This window comes from Mirounga leonina, unplaced genomic scaffold (assembly GCF_011800145.1).
Source record: "Mirounga leonina isolate KUSES-001 unplaced genomic scaffold, KU_Mleo_1.0 Mir_126, whole genome shotgun sequence".
Classification (NCBI taxonomy): domain Eukaryota; kingdom Metazoa; phylum Chordata; class Mammalia; order Carnivora; family Phocidae; genus Mirounga; species Mirounga leonina.
Genome location: NW_023270314.1, coordinates 8,703,431 through 8,716,336, shown reverse-complemented (window position 1 = coordinate 8,716,336; position 12,906 = coordinate 8,703,431). Strand labels below are relative to the sequence as shown.

Here is a 12,906-nt window from a genome sequence, read left to right as displayed (position 1 = left end):
GAAAAATTAGGTGGAAGTAGTAGGGACTAGAGGAGGGAAGCTTAGTCTTTCCCAACTATATTCTCCATCAGGTCCTCCAAAGACAATCCAAGAAATCATTTCGTCTAAACAAATCAGTATACTTTTCATATAAATGCAATTTCAAAACAATTTCCAGGCCTATCCTACCTTCCCTTCCTCTTTCCAACCAAGTTCTACCTCTAAATCACTATTGTAAGGAAATCTGGGAGCCTGGTATTGATTTTAAGATTTTTAAGTCAATCTCAAAAGTTAAATAACCTTATCAGTTCATAGGATAAATATGTATATAGGAATACTATTAAGCTGTTAATTTTCTTATGGTGAAAAAGGTCAGTGGGCACAAATAGGAACAAAAAAGAATGAAATATATGTAGGTCAAAAGGTATAATGAATGAGCTTATTGATAGTAGTGTGTGTGTGTGTGTGTGTGTGTTTACTTATTTCTAATGTGAATTAAAAAACCCTAATGCTTATCTATTAAAGTGTCAAGTATGCCAGAATTGTTCTTCAGTATATAAGAAAGGTATGTATTACTTCTATGATATTTTTATTTTCCTAACTCACTGTTTTACATTCACCCTTTTGATTATGTTAGGGTGCTGGCTATAATTACAATTAGAACAGTTATAAATAATGCCAATAGCCCTTGGAAAATCAGTCATTAAATCTTTATGCAGAGCCATGCTATTAAATTTTATAAATTTAAAAATACAGAAATATCTCTGTAAGCTACGATAGTGTCTCTGTGGAAATCAGTAGGCTTAGTGAGAAATTAGCTGATCTGGTGAGAAGCCTTTGAAGAAACTATTGCTCCAAGTGACCTTTCGCTGAACTTACAACGTCCCTCTCATGATTTACTCACATTTGAACATTGGCGTTTTGGTCTCTGAAGAGGACATAAAGAAGATTTTTCAATTATTATGTTTTCTGTCTCTTTTCAATCAATCAGTTAACAAATATTTGTTCCCTCACTAATGGTGTGCAAAGCATTTGGTTGGGTGCTTAGGGAGTACAAAGTAGTAAAAGGCTGGAGTTTAGCAAAATTTTAATGCAGTTGGAGGGCCATGGTGTCTCTAAACTGAGATGATGAATAATACTAAAGAGAAATTATGCTGGATGGGCTGTGATTGATGACCCTATCACTGGTGCAAGTTCAAATGAGTTTCTTTCTCTTGGAGGTATTGGGCAGGCTTCTTAGACATGAAGGAATTTGGAGGGAACTTGAAGACTGGGAAGAAAGCTTTACCGTCTTAGATGCAAGCCACCAGCTCTGTAGCAGATGGAATTGACTGGGGACTTATTAAGATGATACAAATTTATCCTCTCGGGAAATGAGAATCTATCATTTTCACTTCCTAGGTCTTATAATCTGTGCTAATAATAATAGTAGTAGCAGTAGTAACAATAATAACAGTGAGAAAACCAATGATGTGCTTTTGCTGGAGAATTTACCATGTGCTAGACACAGAGGTGAGCAGTGTGTACATAATCTTAATGGAGCCACACATCAGATTAGTAGGAAGAGAAGAATGACTAAAGCAATAAGGATTAAAACATGGACTTTGGTGTCAAATAGACCTAAGTTTTACTCATAACTCTTCCACTTATTGCCTGTATGACTTTGGGAAAGTTACTTAGTCCTCTAATTTTCTGTTTCCTCACCTCTAAAACAAGAATAATATTAACACCTACCTCATGGTATTAATTTTAAGTGAGATAATGCATGTAAAAGCAATTAGCTCAGTGCCAAGCCCAATGTACTCCATGTTAGCTATTGATTTTATAAATAAGCATATGAGGTAAGAATTATTATCTCCTTAATAAGGATGAGGAAACTAGGAGAGAAATAAACTGCCCAGGATCATACAACCAGTAAGGGAAAAATCAGATTTGAAATTCAGGGTTTTCTGATTCTAGAACTTGTTCTCTCAAATGCTACATTATCCTGTGTCCATTTCTTTTCATTTATTTATTTATTTTTAAATATATCTGTATCTTTATATTGAGGAGAGGGAGTAGAAAAGAAACTCCTATACTGGGCCCTACTCAGTGGCAGCTTCTTGTTCCATAGGGTTAAGGAAGACTTGAGGAAATAAAAGTTGTTTGGAAAAATCCAGGTGTAGTTGCTTTGTATGTTGTGATGGGTAGAGGGATGATGTGAAGTGTGAAGGCCCCTCATACCCTCCATCTTGCCTTAGACTGTGTCCTGGAACCCTGGGTTGGAGAAAGCGCCACTTTCATTACTATTTCTTGGGATTGTTGACGGTCACATAGTGATAGAGAACGACAAGCAGAAAGAGCAACATGTCCAACGTGTTGGCAAAGATGGCGAGCTGTACATCTGTGATCATCCAGATCAACTGGGCTCCCTGCAATGCGGTCTGCGTACTAGCTGGAGGTAGGAGTCCCCTCTTTTCATTTATTTAATAACCAATTTTTTTTGTGTGTTGATTGTGTGCCTTGTTCAGGGCTTCGAGCTAGAAATGCAAGAGTAAGAAAAGAAAAATTCTCTGTTCTGATGGAGGCTACAAATGAAAGGTTAAGTCATGAATAGTTATTTAATTAAAAACTGAGCTAAGCACTAGGATGGAAATACAATACCATAAGAGATAAAAAAAACAAAAACAAAAACAAACCACCACCAACAACAACTTCACTTAGATTGTGAGATTTAAAAATATTTCCCTGGGAAAGGATGATCTGGGAAAGGGTAAGACTACATACGAGGAAAAGAGCCAGATGATACAGGGCTTAAAGGAAATATTAAGGACCTTAGTCTTTTTCCTAAGGACAATTCAAAGTCATTGAGCAGTTTTAAGCAGAAAGTTACATGATCAAATTTGTTAATAAAACAATTACTGTCTAGTTTGGAGAATAGTGGGAGGAGACCTAATATAGAAAAAGAAAAGCAGTCATTGGGCTAAATAATAATAATAATAATAATAATAATAATAATAATAATTTATATATTCGAATTTATTATAAATATTGTCCATGAATAAGAAGAGAGTAGCTTGGACATGGCTGATTGAAAAGGAGATGGTGGTAAGAGCAGAGGTTTGAAATACATTTGAATGATCAATTTAAAGGATTTAATGATCAATTAAGTATGGGAGGATGAGAAAAGGGAGGTAATAAGAATGACTTGTAGGGTGCTCGCTTCGGCAGCACATATACTAAAATTGGAATGATACAGAGAAGATTAGCATGGCCCCTGCGCAAGGATGACACGCAAATTCGTGAAGCGTTCCATATTTTTTATCTCTGAAACAAATAATGCAATATATGTTAAGAAAAAAAAGAAGAAGAAGAAGAAGAAGGTAGCGGGAGGGGAAGAATGAAGCAGGGGAAATCGGAGGGGGAGACGAACCATGAGAGACTATGGACTCTGAAAAACAAACTGAGGGTTCTAGAGGGGAGGGGGGTGGGAAGATGGGTTAGCCTCGTGATGGGTATTAAAGAGGGCACGTTCTGCATGGAGCACTGGGTGTTGTGCACAAACAATGAATCATGGAACACTTCATCTAAAACTAATGATGTAATGTATGGGGATTAACATAAGAATAAAAAAAAATAAATCTAAGAATAAAGTGAAATACATAAACATAAAAAAAAAAAAGAATGACTTGTAGGCTTCTGGTTTATACCTCTGGAAGATAATGATGCTGTACTCTACAGTGGGAGAGTGTCAAGGTTTTGAAGGAACATAATGTGCTCAATCACAGATATGAAAAGTTTAAAATGTTTTTGACATCCAAGTAAAGATGCTGAGTAGGCAGTTGGATGTATGATATGGCCCAGAGGAAAGGTCTAGCTGGAACTACAAAGATGGAAACATGGAAGTCATCAGCATAGAGATGATTATTAAGGAGGTGGATCTAATTTTTTAAAGCAAAGAGAAGGTATCTGGGCCTTGAGAAATTATAACATTGAAATAGTGAGGATTAGAAAAATGGACATAAATCTGATTAAAAAGAAAACAGAAATACAGTTAGAAAACCAAGAGATGGTGATATTATATTGGCCAAGAAGAGAAAAAGAAAATATCAGAGACAATAGAAATACTGTGGAAACATCAGATATGATGAGGATAGAAAAATATCCATTGAATTCTGTGGCATGAGGGTCAATGGTAGTATCAGTGAGTTTTCACAATAAAAAAGAAAGAGAAAGCTGGTCTGGACTGGATTCAGGAGTGATGAGCTGAAGTAGAGATGAAACGATGAACAATTTTTCTATAAGAGAAGTATGAGATAAGGTGGAGGCAGCTTTGGAGTTGAAGGATGACTTTGTGTAATTTTATACTAGAAAAAAGGATCCGGTTGAGAGGAACTGGTTTTATAAATAGGAATTAGAAACAATAATTAATAATACAAGCATTCTCAGAATAGAAAAGTGACTAGATCTCAAAGCACAGATTAAAGGCTGTGTTTAAAAGAGAAGTGTCATCTCTTCTAATCTAACAGGAAGGAAAAGATGTTACCCTGAATGAATAGGTTTGTAAGTTTTGTGTTTTTTAAGAGCAAACTGAGGGAGTTCCTGTTGGATGGTTTTGATTTTCTCTATTCACTATGTTTCTCTGAAAATCAGCTTGTTTGCCTTTTAGGACTAACAGCAAAGTTACTTTTTTTGGTTACTGTATGCTCTAAAGAACTACAGCTACTATCTGTGGTATTTGAACTATTTTAATGATTGAACAATTTACTTATACAAAGTTAGCCTGAAGCCTTAGGGGTAAAGGTTGTATGCTAAAATCAATAATAAAGGCCAGCTCTAGGTCTAGTTTAATGGAAAGGATCAATACTTTGTAAAAGAGCTTTTGAAAGGAGAATTTTTATACTGGCAAAGAGCTTGTTTTTAGCAAAAAAATAATGATAACTATTATTTTTAGTTTTTTAAATTAAATGCTATATGTGTATATACAAAATATATATGTGTATATATATATATACGTGTGTGTGTATATATATATATATATATGAAAGCACACTTTTCCTATTTTTTGGTTCTACCTATTTTCTAAAATCTTATCTTCTACTAGACTCCCCAATCCTTACACATTTATTCCCCATGGCCTGTGTCATAAACATAATTATATGTACTCTTCTATATTTCTCTCCATTATCCTGTTATAGGAAAAATTACAGACATTTCTATTTCATGGGATCATTGTTTATCAGAAATATGTACTTCTTCATGAATTTAGACTTTTCCCCACTTAACTATAACTTATGGAAATCTCTCAAAATCAATTGGAATAGGTCTAATTTATTCTCTTTAGTATTTCAGAGTGAGTTTTGTATCATAAATTATTCAGTTATTCCTCTATTGATGGTGATTTAAATTTTTACTGATTTTTTTTCTTCTTGGTTCCTTTGAACCGATACAGCTAGGATATCCTTGTTATAAAACATTTGATACTAGTGTCATTTTATATGGATATGATGATTCTCAGGAAAGGGGTCTCCAAAGTGTGTATGTAATTTTTGTTTTAATAGATTTTGTCAGGTTGTAAACAAACATGGTTGTGACAATTAACATTTTTTATCAGCAATGCATGAGATTCCTTTAATCCTTGCATCCCCACCAAATCAAGATGAAACTTTCTGAAGGAAATATTAAGAAAGGTTATCATCTTTAAAGTTGATTATTTAAAATACATCAAAGAGTAGAGATTGGTAGAAGGACATTTTGTGTAAGGGAAACTGAGAGATTTCTTTGACTCCTCTCCCAAGTAGAGAGCTGGGGGAGTCCCCTTGTCACCTCAGGTCAAGAGAGTGACATCAGCAGAACTACTATGAGAGAGCATCCAGATAAAATACAGGATACCCCAGCCAAAATTGAATTGCAATTGCAGATGAACAATAAATAGCCTTTTAGGGCTATACTTATACTTACTATGCATGGGATATACTTATACTAAAAATATCTGTTGAGATCTAAAATTCAAATTTAATAGAACATTTGTACTTTCATTTGTTAAATCTGGCAGCCTTAGCCAGAAGAGCTTGATATCCTGAATTAAGGCAAATTGACCAGTGTCTCACACATGCCTGGGAAATCTAGAGTGTAAGAGACGGGCCAGCAGTCTGCTTAGGCTGAGATTAGCTTGCACTCTCATTTGTCTGAGCAAAAGATGGTTTCCCCCATTGCCCAGATGTAGAACATGGGCAAGGAAGCCGCATTCCTAGATGGGAGATCTGGACTCAACAGAGGAGAAGCCAGAAGTAGAGAACTGATTACTAGAAGCAGAAGAGAGAGTAAGCAAGCACAAAATAGAGTGTATTTGTGTGGGTCAAGGCAACTTCAAGTACAAGAGCATAATAAGTGAGATTGCCAAAGAATCCACAAGAGTAGCAAGGAGTGGGCAAGTCAGCACTGAGCCCACCACACCAAAAGAGTGTGAGCCCTCCTTCTGAGAGTAAGTAAGATGTTTCCTGTCCCACTACTTCTGCTCTGACTTGGGCAGGTTCAGAAACCTTAGTTGTCAAAATCAGAGAATGAATGAAGGACAGAAGGAGAGAAGAAAAACTATGCCTCACCCCATTTGTTTACATTCTGCTTTCAGTCATCTCCACAGGACATGTGAAGGAGATGATTCAACTTGAATTCAGGTTCATCATGTTAATTACTATGTGGCATTGGATGTTTTTATTAATGAATTTGAGACGTTTTATGACTTAAAGTTATTGTGTAATTTTTTTAATTACCTAAAGATGAATGGGAAAGCATGGAATCTTCCCACTTTTCATACAAAGGCACATTAGATGTGGGAGAGAGATATTTGTTCAACATAAGGTTACATATGTTATTGGTCTTTTACATTTTATTACTTCAAAGAGCTTTAAATATTAATTTTTGGAATAATTTTAAAACTAATAGAGTTTTGGGAGAAGAATGACAAATGAAATGATAAAATCCCAGGGGCTAGGGTGAAAGCCATAACCTTAAATGTGTTCACAACCTTACTTCTGAATTCTAAGGGCTCTATATAATCTTGATTTGTGATTTGTTTCTTTTAATTTTGATGATAGGTCTTTCCAAATTGTCTGTAAACCTCTCAAAGGGCAGCAGGTATCATATCTCTTGTTTCTCTGAATTCCCACCATTAGGCATACTGCCTCCTGCACAGTATGTCGGGTATATATTTTAACTGATTGCTGTTTGCTGCTGGCCCATGAAGTATGAGAAAGTGTAGAGGGTCCAGGTGAATGAAACAGATCATAAGAACCCCATTTATTCAGAAGAAGAGAGGTTGAGCCCTTAGGACCATTGACAATCTTAGGGAAAGAGTGGAGACAGGATATGAGTTCTGGAGGAAGAAGGGGTCTTGGGGGAGGTTTTGCATACAGAAGGCTTTGCAGGCAGAGTGTGGACTGAGCAAATGGAGGTGTGACTACAGGTTTTGTATTCAGGAAATAAAGAGTAACTATCTTTGGATGAAGCTGAGAGGGAGGATCCTATGGTCTACTACTGAGGAAGAAAGGGAACACATCACAATAGATTTTAGTAATAGAACATTTGAGAAGTTTAATACGTATACTGTTATCTTTTAAGCTATTTGAAGAAGGGAATGATTTGCACAATGAAGATTTTAAAAACATGCCCCAGTGCATTCTGAACTAGGAGAAGAGAAAGAACAAGGGGTTGGAATCAGCTGTAGTAATGGTCACTTAAAATTCTGGAAGAAGTGGGTAAGGATTTAAATAGAGCCCTGAAGTGAAAGAGAAGAAGTTCATTTGGGAAGCTGTCCAAACAAAGGAAGAAGAGGCCAATAAAGAGGCAGAAAGAGAGGAATGAAGGCTGGAACAATGGTTTGGAGCTGGGGAAAATGAGGACCTCATTTATAGAAATAGAGAAACCCAGAAAGAGGAGATTTAAAGGTTCACATTATGCATTTAGTTAAATAAAAGCATAAATAAAATATATAGCTTTAGAAAATCCTCCTTTACTTGATGCAAAAGTATTTGGCAAATAAATCTGAATTTATGCCTATGAAAATTTTAAATGCTTCCAAATTTGCTTTAAAAAGTAAAGATTATTTACTTTTCTAAAGCTAAATACAGATGTCTTTTCCTTCTGTTCTTTTGTAATAATTCTGCTGTTTTTAGTTCTCATTCAAGCAGTCAAAGCAAGACCTTCAGTTACATGGATATTCTTTAAGAGGTTGGATTTTGTTGAAAAAAGATTTTTTTGAAAAAAAAATTTTTATATTGTCTTGTATTAGAATATTAATCCAAATACTTTGAGAGATCAATTAGCAGTGACTTAAACATGACAGAAGATTTATGTCTCTTTTGCATAAAATTCTAAGATGGTACATAATCAGTTTCTGAAGAGTTGCTTCTCCATCATCAGCATAAATTCCATCCCTGGATCTAAGGTGACCACTCCAGTGGTTGCTACTTCCTAGGCTTGGGAAAGTGGAAACAAGTGAGTGGAAGGTAAGTAGCTTCTTTAAAGTGTGTGACCTGAAAGTTGCTCTTATCCCATGGGCTAATGCTTGGTCCACTGGTTTGGGAAATGTTATATCTAGGTGGACATCTTAACCATGATTCAGAGCAGGAGGGATTTGTTTCTAAAGTGAAGGCTAGTCCTGTGTAGGAAAATTCAAGCCAGCTTATATTTCATGTAGCACACTCTGTCTTGTTGATACATAGTTATTATTTAGGCTTTTCTTTCTCATTATTTCTTTATGAGTTATAGATTTTCTTATAAAAATTTAATTTCTTATTATGTATAACAGTATTAAAAGATAAACTGAGGCATATTAACATTTTTAAGAGTTTGGGCAAAAATCAATTCAAAACAAGCAGCATCCAATCTAGCAGAGAGAAAGAAAGCTCAAGGGGGCTGTACAAAATGAAAGTATTTTCTAGGCAGAGGGAGGAAAAACAAGGAAGTTCTCCTAGGCAAAAAAGAGACTGGTTACATGGTGACTTTCCTTCAGAAGATGGCAGGGATCTTTCCGGCAGTTTACCTAACTAGTGCTGATCAGGAGATTCCTGATCAACTGGTTTAAGATTCCATTTCTCACAGAGCTGAAACTGTAGTTGGTTAAGTCTCAGTTTGGTCACATGGAGCTTTAGTAGAAGCAATTCCATTTGGGGCCTGTGGTCTTGTTTTTAACAATAGAAAGATATCAAGACATTTGAGGATAATATTCTCTATGGTAATTTTTTGAAAAGAAAGTAGTATGAAGCTATGCCACTTGTCAAAATAAGAGTGTCTTTAGATTTATTCCAAATGATCACTTTCTATTTGATAGCCTAGATATGTTAATTATAAAAGATAATTCCTGCTGGGCTGAAGTATCCTTTACCCCAAGTGTTATTTACATGAGTTAATAATATCTAAGAGAGTTTCTTTTTTTTGGCTGAAGTAGATGTGTGGCATATAGTTCTCTGGGGGTTGATGTTTTTAGGAAAAAAAAAAAAAAAGAAGAAGAGCTGTGAGCACAGTAGAGATAAGAGAAAGCTGTCTATCATCCCAATCACTGTTGACCACACTTGGTCACTAGACTGACCATGAGCCATTTGAAACGTGTTGCTCCAATGGAAAGCTGAAGGAGCTGTGTATGTGAATGAACATGTTTGATTCTGGGCATAAGCAGTGGTGCTTAGAGGCCTAGATGGTCAGTTATGACACTGAGTAAGGGACAGGAGGGGCTAGATGGGGGGGGAAGGTAGGGGGCTACAAACGGGATCAGACTCACAAAAATGAAAAAAATATGGAGATGAAAGGAAACCAGAGATAAGGAAACAAATCAGACCATCCTGTCCTAGGTGTCAAAGGTGGGGTCTTGTTATAATAGCTACTTGTGACTGACCAGGAATAACCGGACCCTAAAAAAGAAGTAAGGCATTGAAGGTGTTATCACTAGTCCTTACTCAATGGTGCTACCAATAGAGATGTTAAAAACATTTAGGTTCCCTGGTTAGCTTTCTATAAAAGACAAACCCTGATGCCGAGCGATATTGAGCACTTTTTCATGTGTCTGTTGGCCATTTGGATGTCTTCTTTGGAAAAATGTCTGTTCATGTCTTCTGCCCATTTCTTGATTGGATTCTTTGTTCTTTGGGTGTTGAGTTTGATGAATTCTTTATAGATTTTGGATACTAGCCCTTTATTTGATATGTCATTTGCAAATATCTTCTCCCATTCTGTTGGTTGTCTTTTGGTTTTGTTGACTCTTTCGGCATCAGGGAAATCCAAATCAAAACCTCAGTGAGATACCACCTCACACCAGTCAGAATGGCTAAAATTAACAAGTCAGGAAATGACAGATGTTGGCGGGGTTGCAGAGAAAGGGGAACCCTCCTACACTGTTGGTGGGAATGCAAGCTGGTGCAGCCACTCTGGAAAACAGTATGGAGGTTCCTCAAAAAGTTGAAAATAGAGCTACCCTATGATCCAGCAATTGCACTACTGGGTATTTACCCCAAAGATACAAAAGTAGGGATCCGAAAGGGTACGTGCACCCCGATGTTTATAGCAGCAATGTCCACAATAGCCAAACTGTGGAAAGAACCAAGATGTCCATTGACAGATGAATGGATAAAGAAGAAGTGGTATATATACACAATGAAATATTATGCAGCCATCAAAAGAAATGAGATCTTGCCATTTGCAACGACGTGGATGGAACTGGAGGGTATTATGTTGAGCGAAATAAGTCAAACAGAGAAAGACATGTATCATATGATCTCACTGATATGAGGAATTCTTAATCGTAGGAAACAAACTGAGGGTTGCTGGAGTGGGGGGTGGGGTGGGAGGGATTCGGTGACTGGGTGATAGACACTGGGGAGGGTATGTGCTCTGGTAAGTGCTGTGAATTGTGCAAGACTGTTGAATCTCAGATCTGTACCTCTGAAACAAATAATGCAATATATGTTAAGAAAAAAAAAAGAAGAAGGTAGCAGGAGGGGAAGAATGAAGCGGGGGAAATCGGAGGGGTAGACAAACCATGAGAGACGATGGACTCTGAAAAACAAACTGAGGGTTCTAGAGGAGAGGGGGGTAGGAGGATGGGTTAGCCTGGTGGTGGGTATTGAGGAGGGCACATTCTGCATGGAGCACAGGGTGTTATGCACAAACAATGAATCATGGAACACTACATCTAAAACTAATGATGTAATGTATGGGGATTAACATAAGAATAAAAAAAATGCTCTAAAAAAAGACAAACCCTAAAAGCCCTCAGTGGTAACACTGTCAGGACCCGTCTCACTCCTGAGAGCTTTTTCTATATCCTCACTTAATAAAACTCTATTGCTTTACTCACTCTCCTTTGTCTGAGAGATTCATCCTTTAACACTGTGAGACAAGAACCTCGCTCTCACGCTTCAACATGATTTCCATAGAGGTGCATTCTTCCCAACTCTGGCACAGATAATAGGATATATCTGTTATCCTAAGGGTTACCAGAGGCAGGAAAGAAAAGTGTCTGGAGATCACAGCAGGGAAAGTGAGAGAGATGTGTTAGAGTTGAGGGAGGACAGGTCTATTTATTACACTCTTGCACAGGAGTCCCAGAAATGAGTGGGTGATGGTGGTGGGAAATTTGGGGGGAAGGTATTATAATTCCTGAATGAATAGGTGTAGGCTTAGAGCAGGGAACAGCCATAGATTATTTCCAGTGCAACCTAATGTATGTGCATAGACAGATGAAGTTTGGGACAGTGCTTCTCAAACTTTAATGTGCATATGAATTGTCAAGAGTCCTTGTTAAAAGGTAAATTCTGGTTCACTACCTTGGATGGGGCTGATATTGTGCATTTCTAATAAATTCCCAGGTGATGCTGATGCTGCTTCCAAAGACAAGACAACTTCCAGCAGCAAGGGTTTAGTAATACTGAATTAATCAAAAATTCATCCTACTTGTTTCCCAATTCTCATTTCTCTCTCTCCTGGAGTCAGAAATGACTGGATTTCAAAACTGGCTTTACCACTAACCAGTGTCACTGAGGAGTTATTTAACCTGCCTGAGGCTTAGTTTCAGCACTCAAATAAGTTTTTATGAGCATTGTCGTATTCACTATTTCTGCCAAGCAAATATTTCTGGTTTTCTTCTTATCTACACGGTTGGATTGCATACTTCTTATGTACATGGTTGGATTGCATACTTCTGCTCTTTTGAAGTTAGACGTGGCCATTATAGCTGCTTGGGCTAATAAAATATAGGCAAGAATGTTATATGTTACCTGTGTGATTTGCTGCCTTGTGTTTTCTCTCTGCCTTGATTACGGGCAATATTCTAGATGTTTCATCATGGGGAGCACATAGAGCAGAAACCTTGGCAAAGCCAGAGTGAACGTGGACATGAGAACAGTTTTTCATTTTTTTAAGCCACTGAGACTGTGGCAGTGTTTGTTATATTGGCAAAGCTGGTTTACATCGACTGACACAAGCATTAAATTGAAAAAGTCATATATTTGATTAATTCACAGATATTCAGATATGCTTCCCCTTCTCTTCTATTCCCAACTCCTACAATCTAGCTTTTGTCATTTCTCTGTATTTATATTACAAGAGTAATAAGGTAATTTAAGAATTGGTGAAAACTATATTTATCCTTTTTTAAAAAACCTTTTTGGTTCTTATAAAGTTTGGATTCAAAAATTCAGAACCTGCAGATAAATGAAGCTTGGGATTTGTCCAGAAGCTCCTTTCTCCCCATCATCATGACTAATTTCAAGTCAACTGGAACTGTTCTGCTCAATTCTAATCTGTTGGGTGATATTTAACGCTATAACTGATTGTGAAACACAACAACTGATGAAACAGGCCCACAGAATGGATACTTAGTCACACTGATGGCCGCTTTCTATTTGTATTATTAGGTTTCATTTCAGAATTTTTTGCTTGCCAGAAGGATGGCAT

The 12,906-nt window shown here is 36.8% G+C and overlaps 1 protein-coding gene and 1 non-coding gene across 2 annotated transcripts; one reads left to right on the top strand and one right to left on the bottom strand.

Annotated features, from left to right (window-relative positions):
• Positions 1 to 2,264: 2,264 nt before the first annotated feature.
• LOC118008411 (dolichyl-diphosphooligosaccharide--protein glycosyltransferase subunit 4-like) lies at positions 2,265 to 2,372 on the bottom strand. Its single transcript, XM_035001960.1, has one exon. The coding sequence runs from the start codon at positions 2,370 to 2,372 to the stop codon at positions 2,265 to 2,267; it is 108 nt and encodes a 35-aa protein (XP_034857851.1).
• An 801-nt stretch (positions 2,373 to 3,173) lies between these two features.
• LOC118009060 lies at positions 3,174 to 3,280 on the top strand. The gene has a single exon (XR_004678795.1). It is a non-coding gene; the product is annotated as a U6 spliceosomal RNA (small nuclear RNA).
• Positions 3,281 to 12,906: the final 9,626 nt, after the last annotated feature.

Coding starts and splice junctions, on each gene's coding strand:
- LOC118008411 (XM_035001960.1), bottom strand. CDS start 2,372: ATGATCACAGATGTACAGCTCGCCATCTTTGCCAACACGTTGGACATG.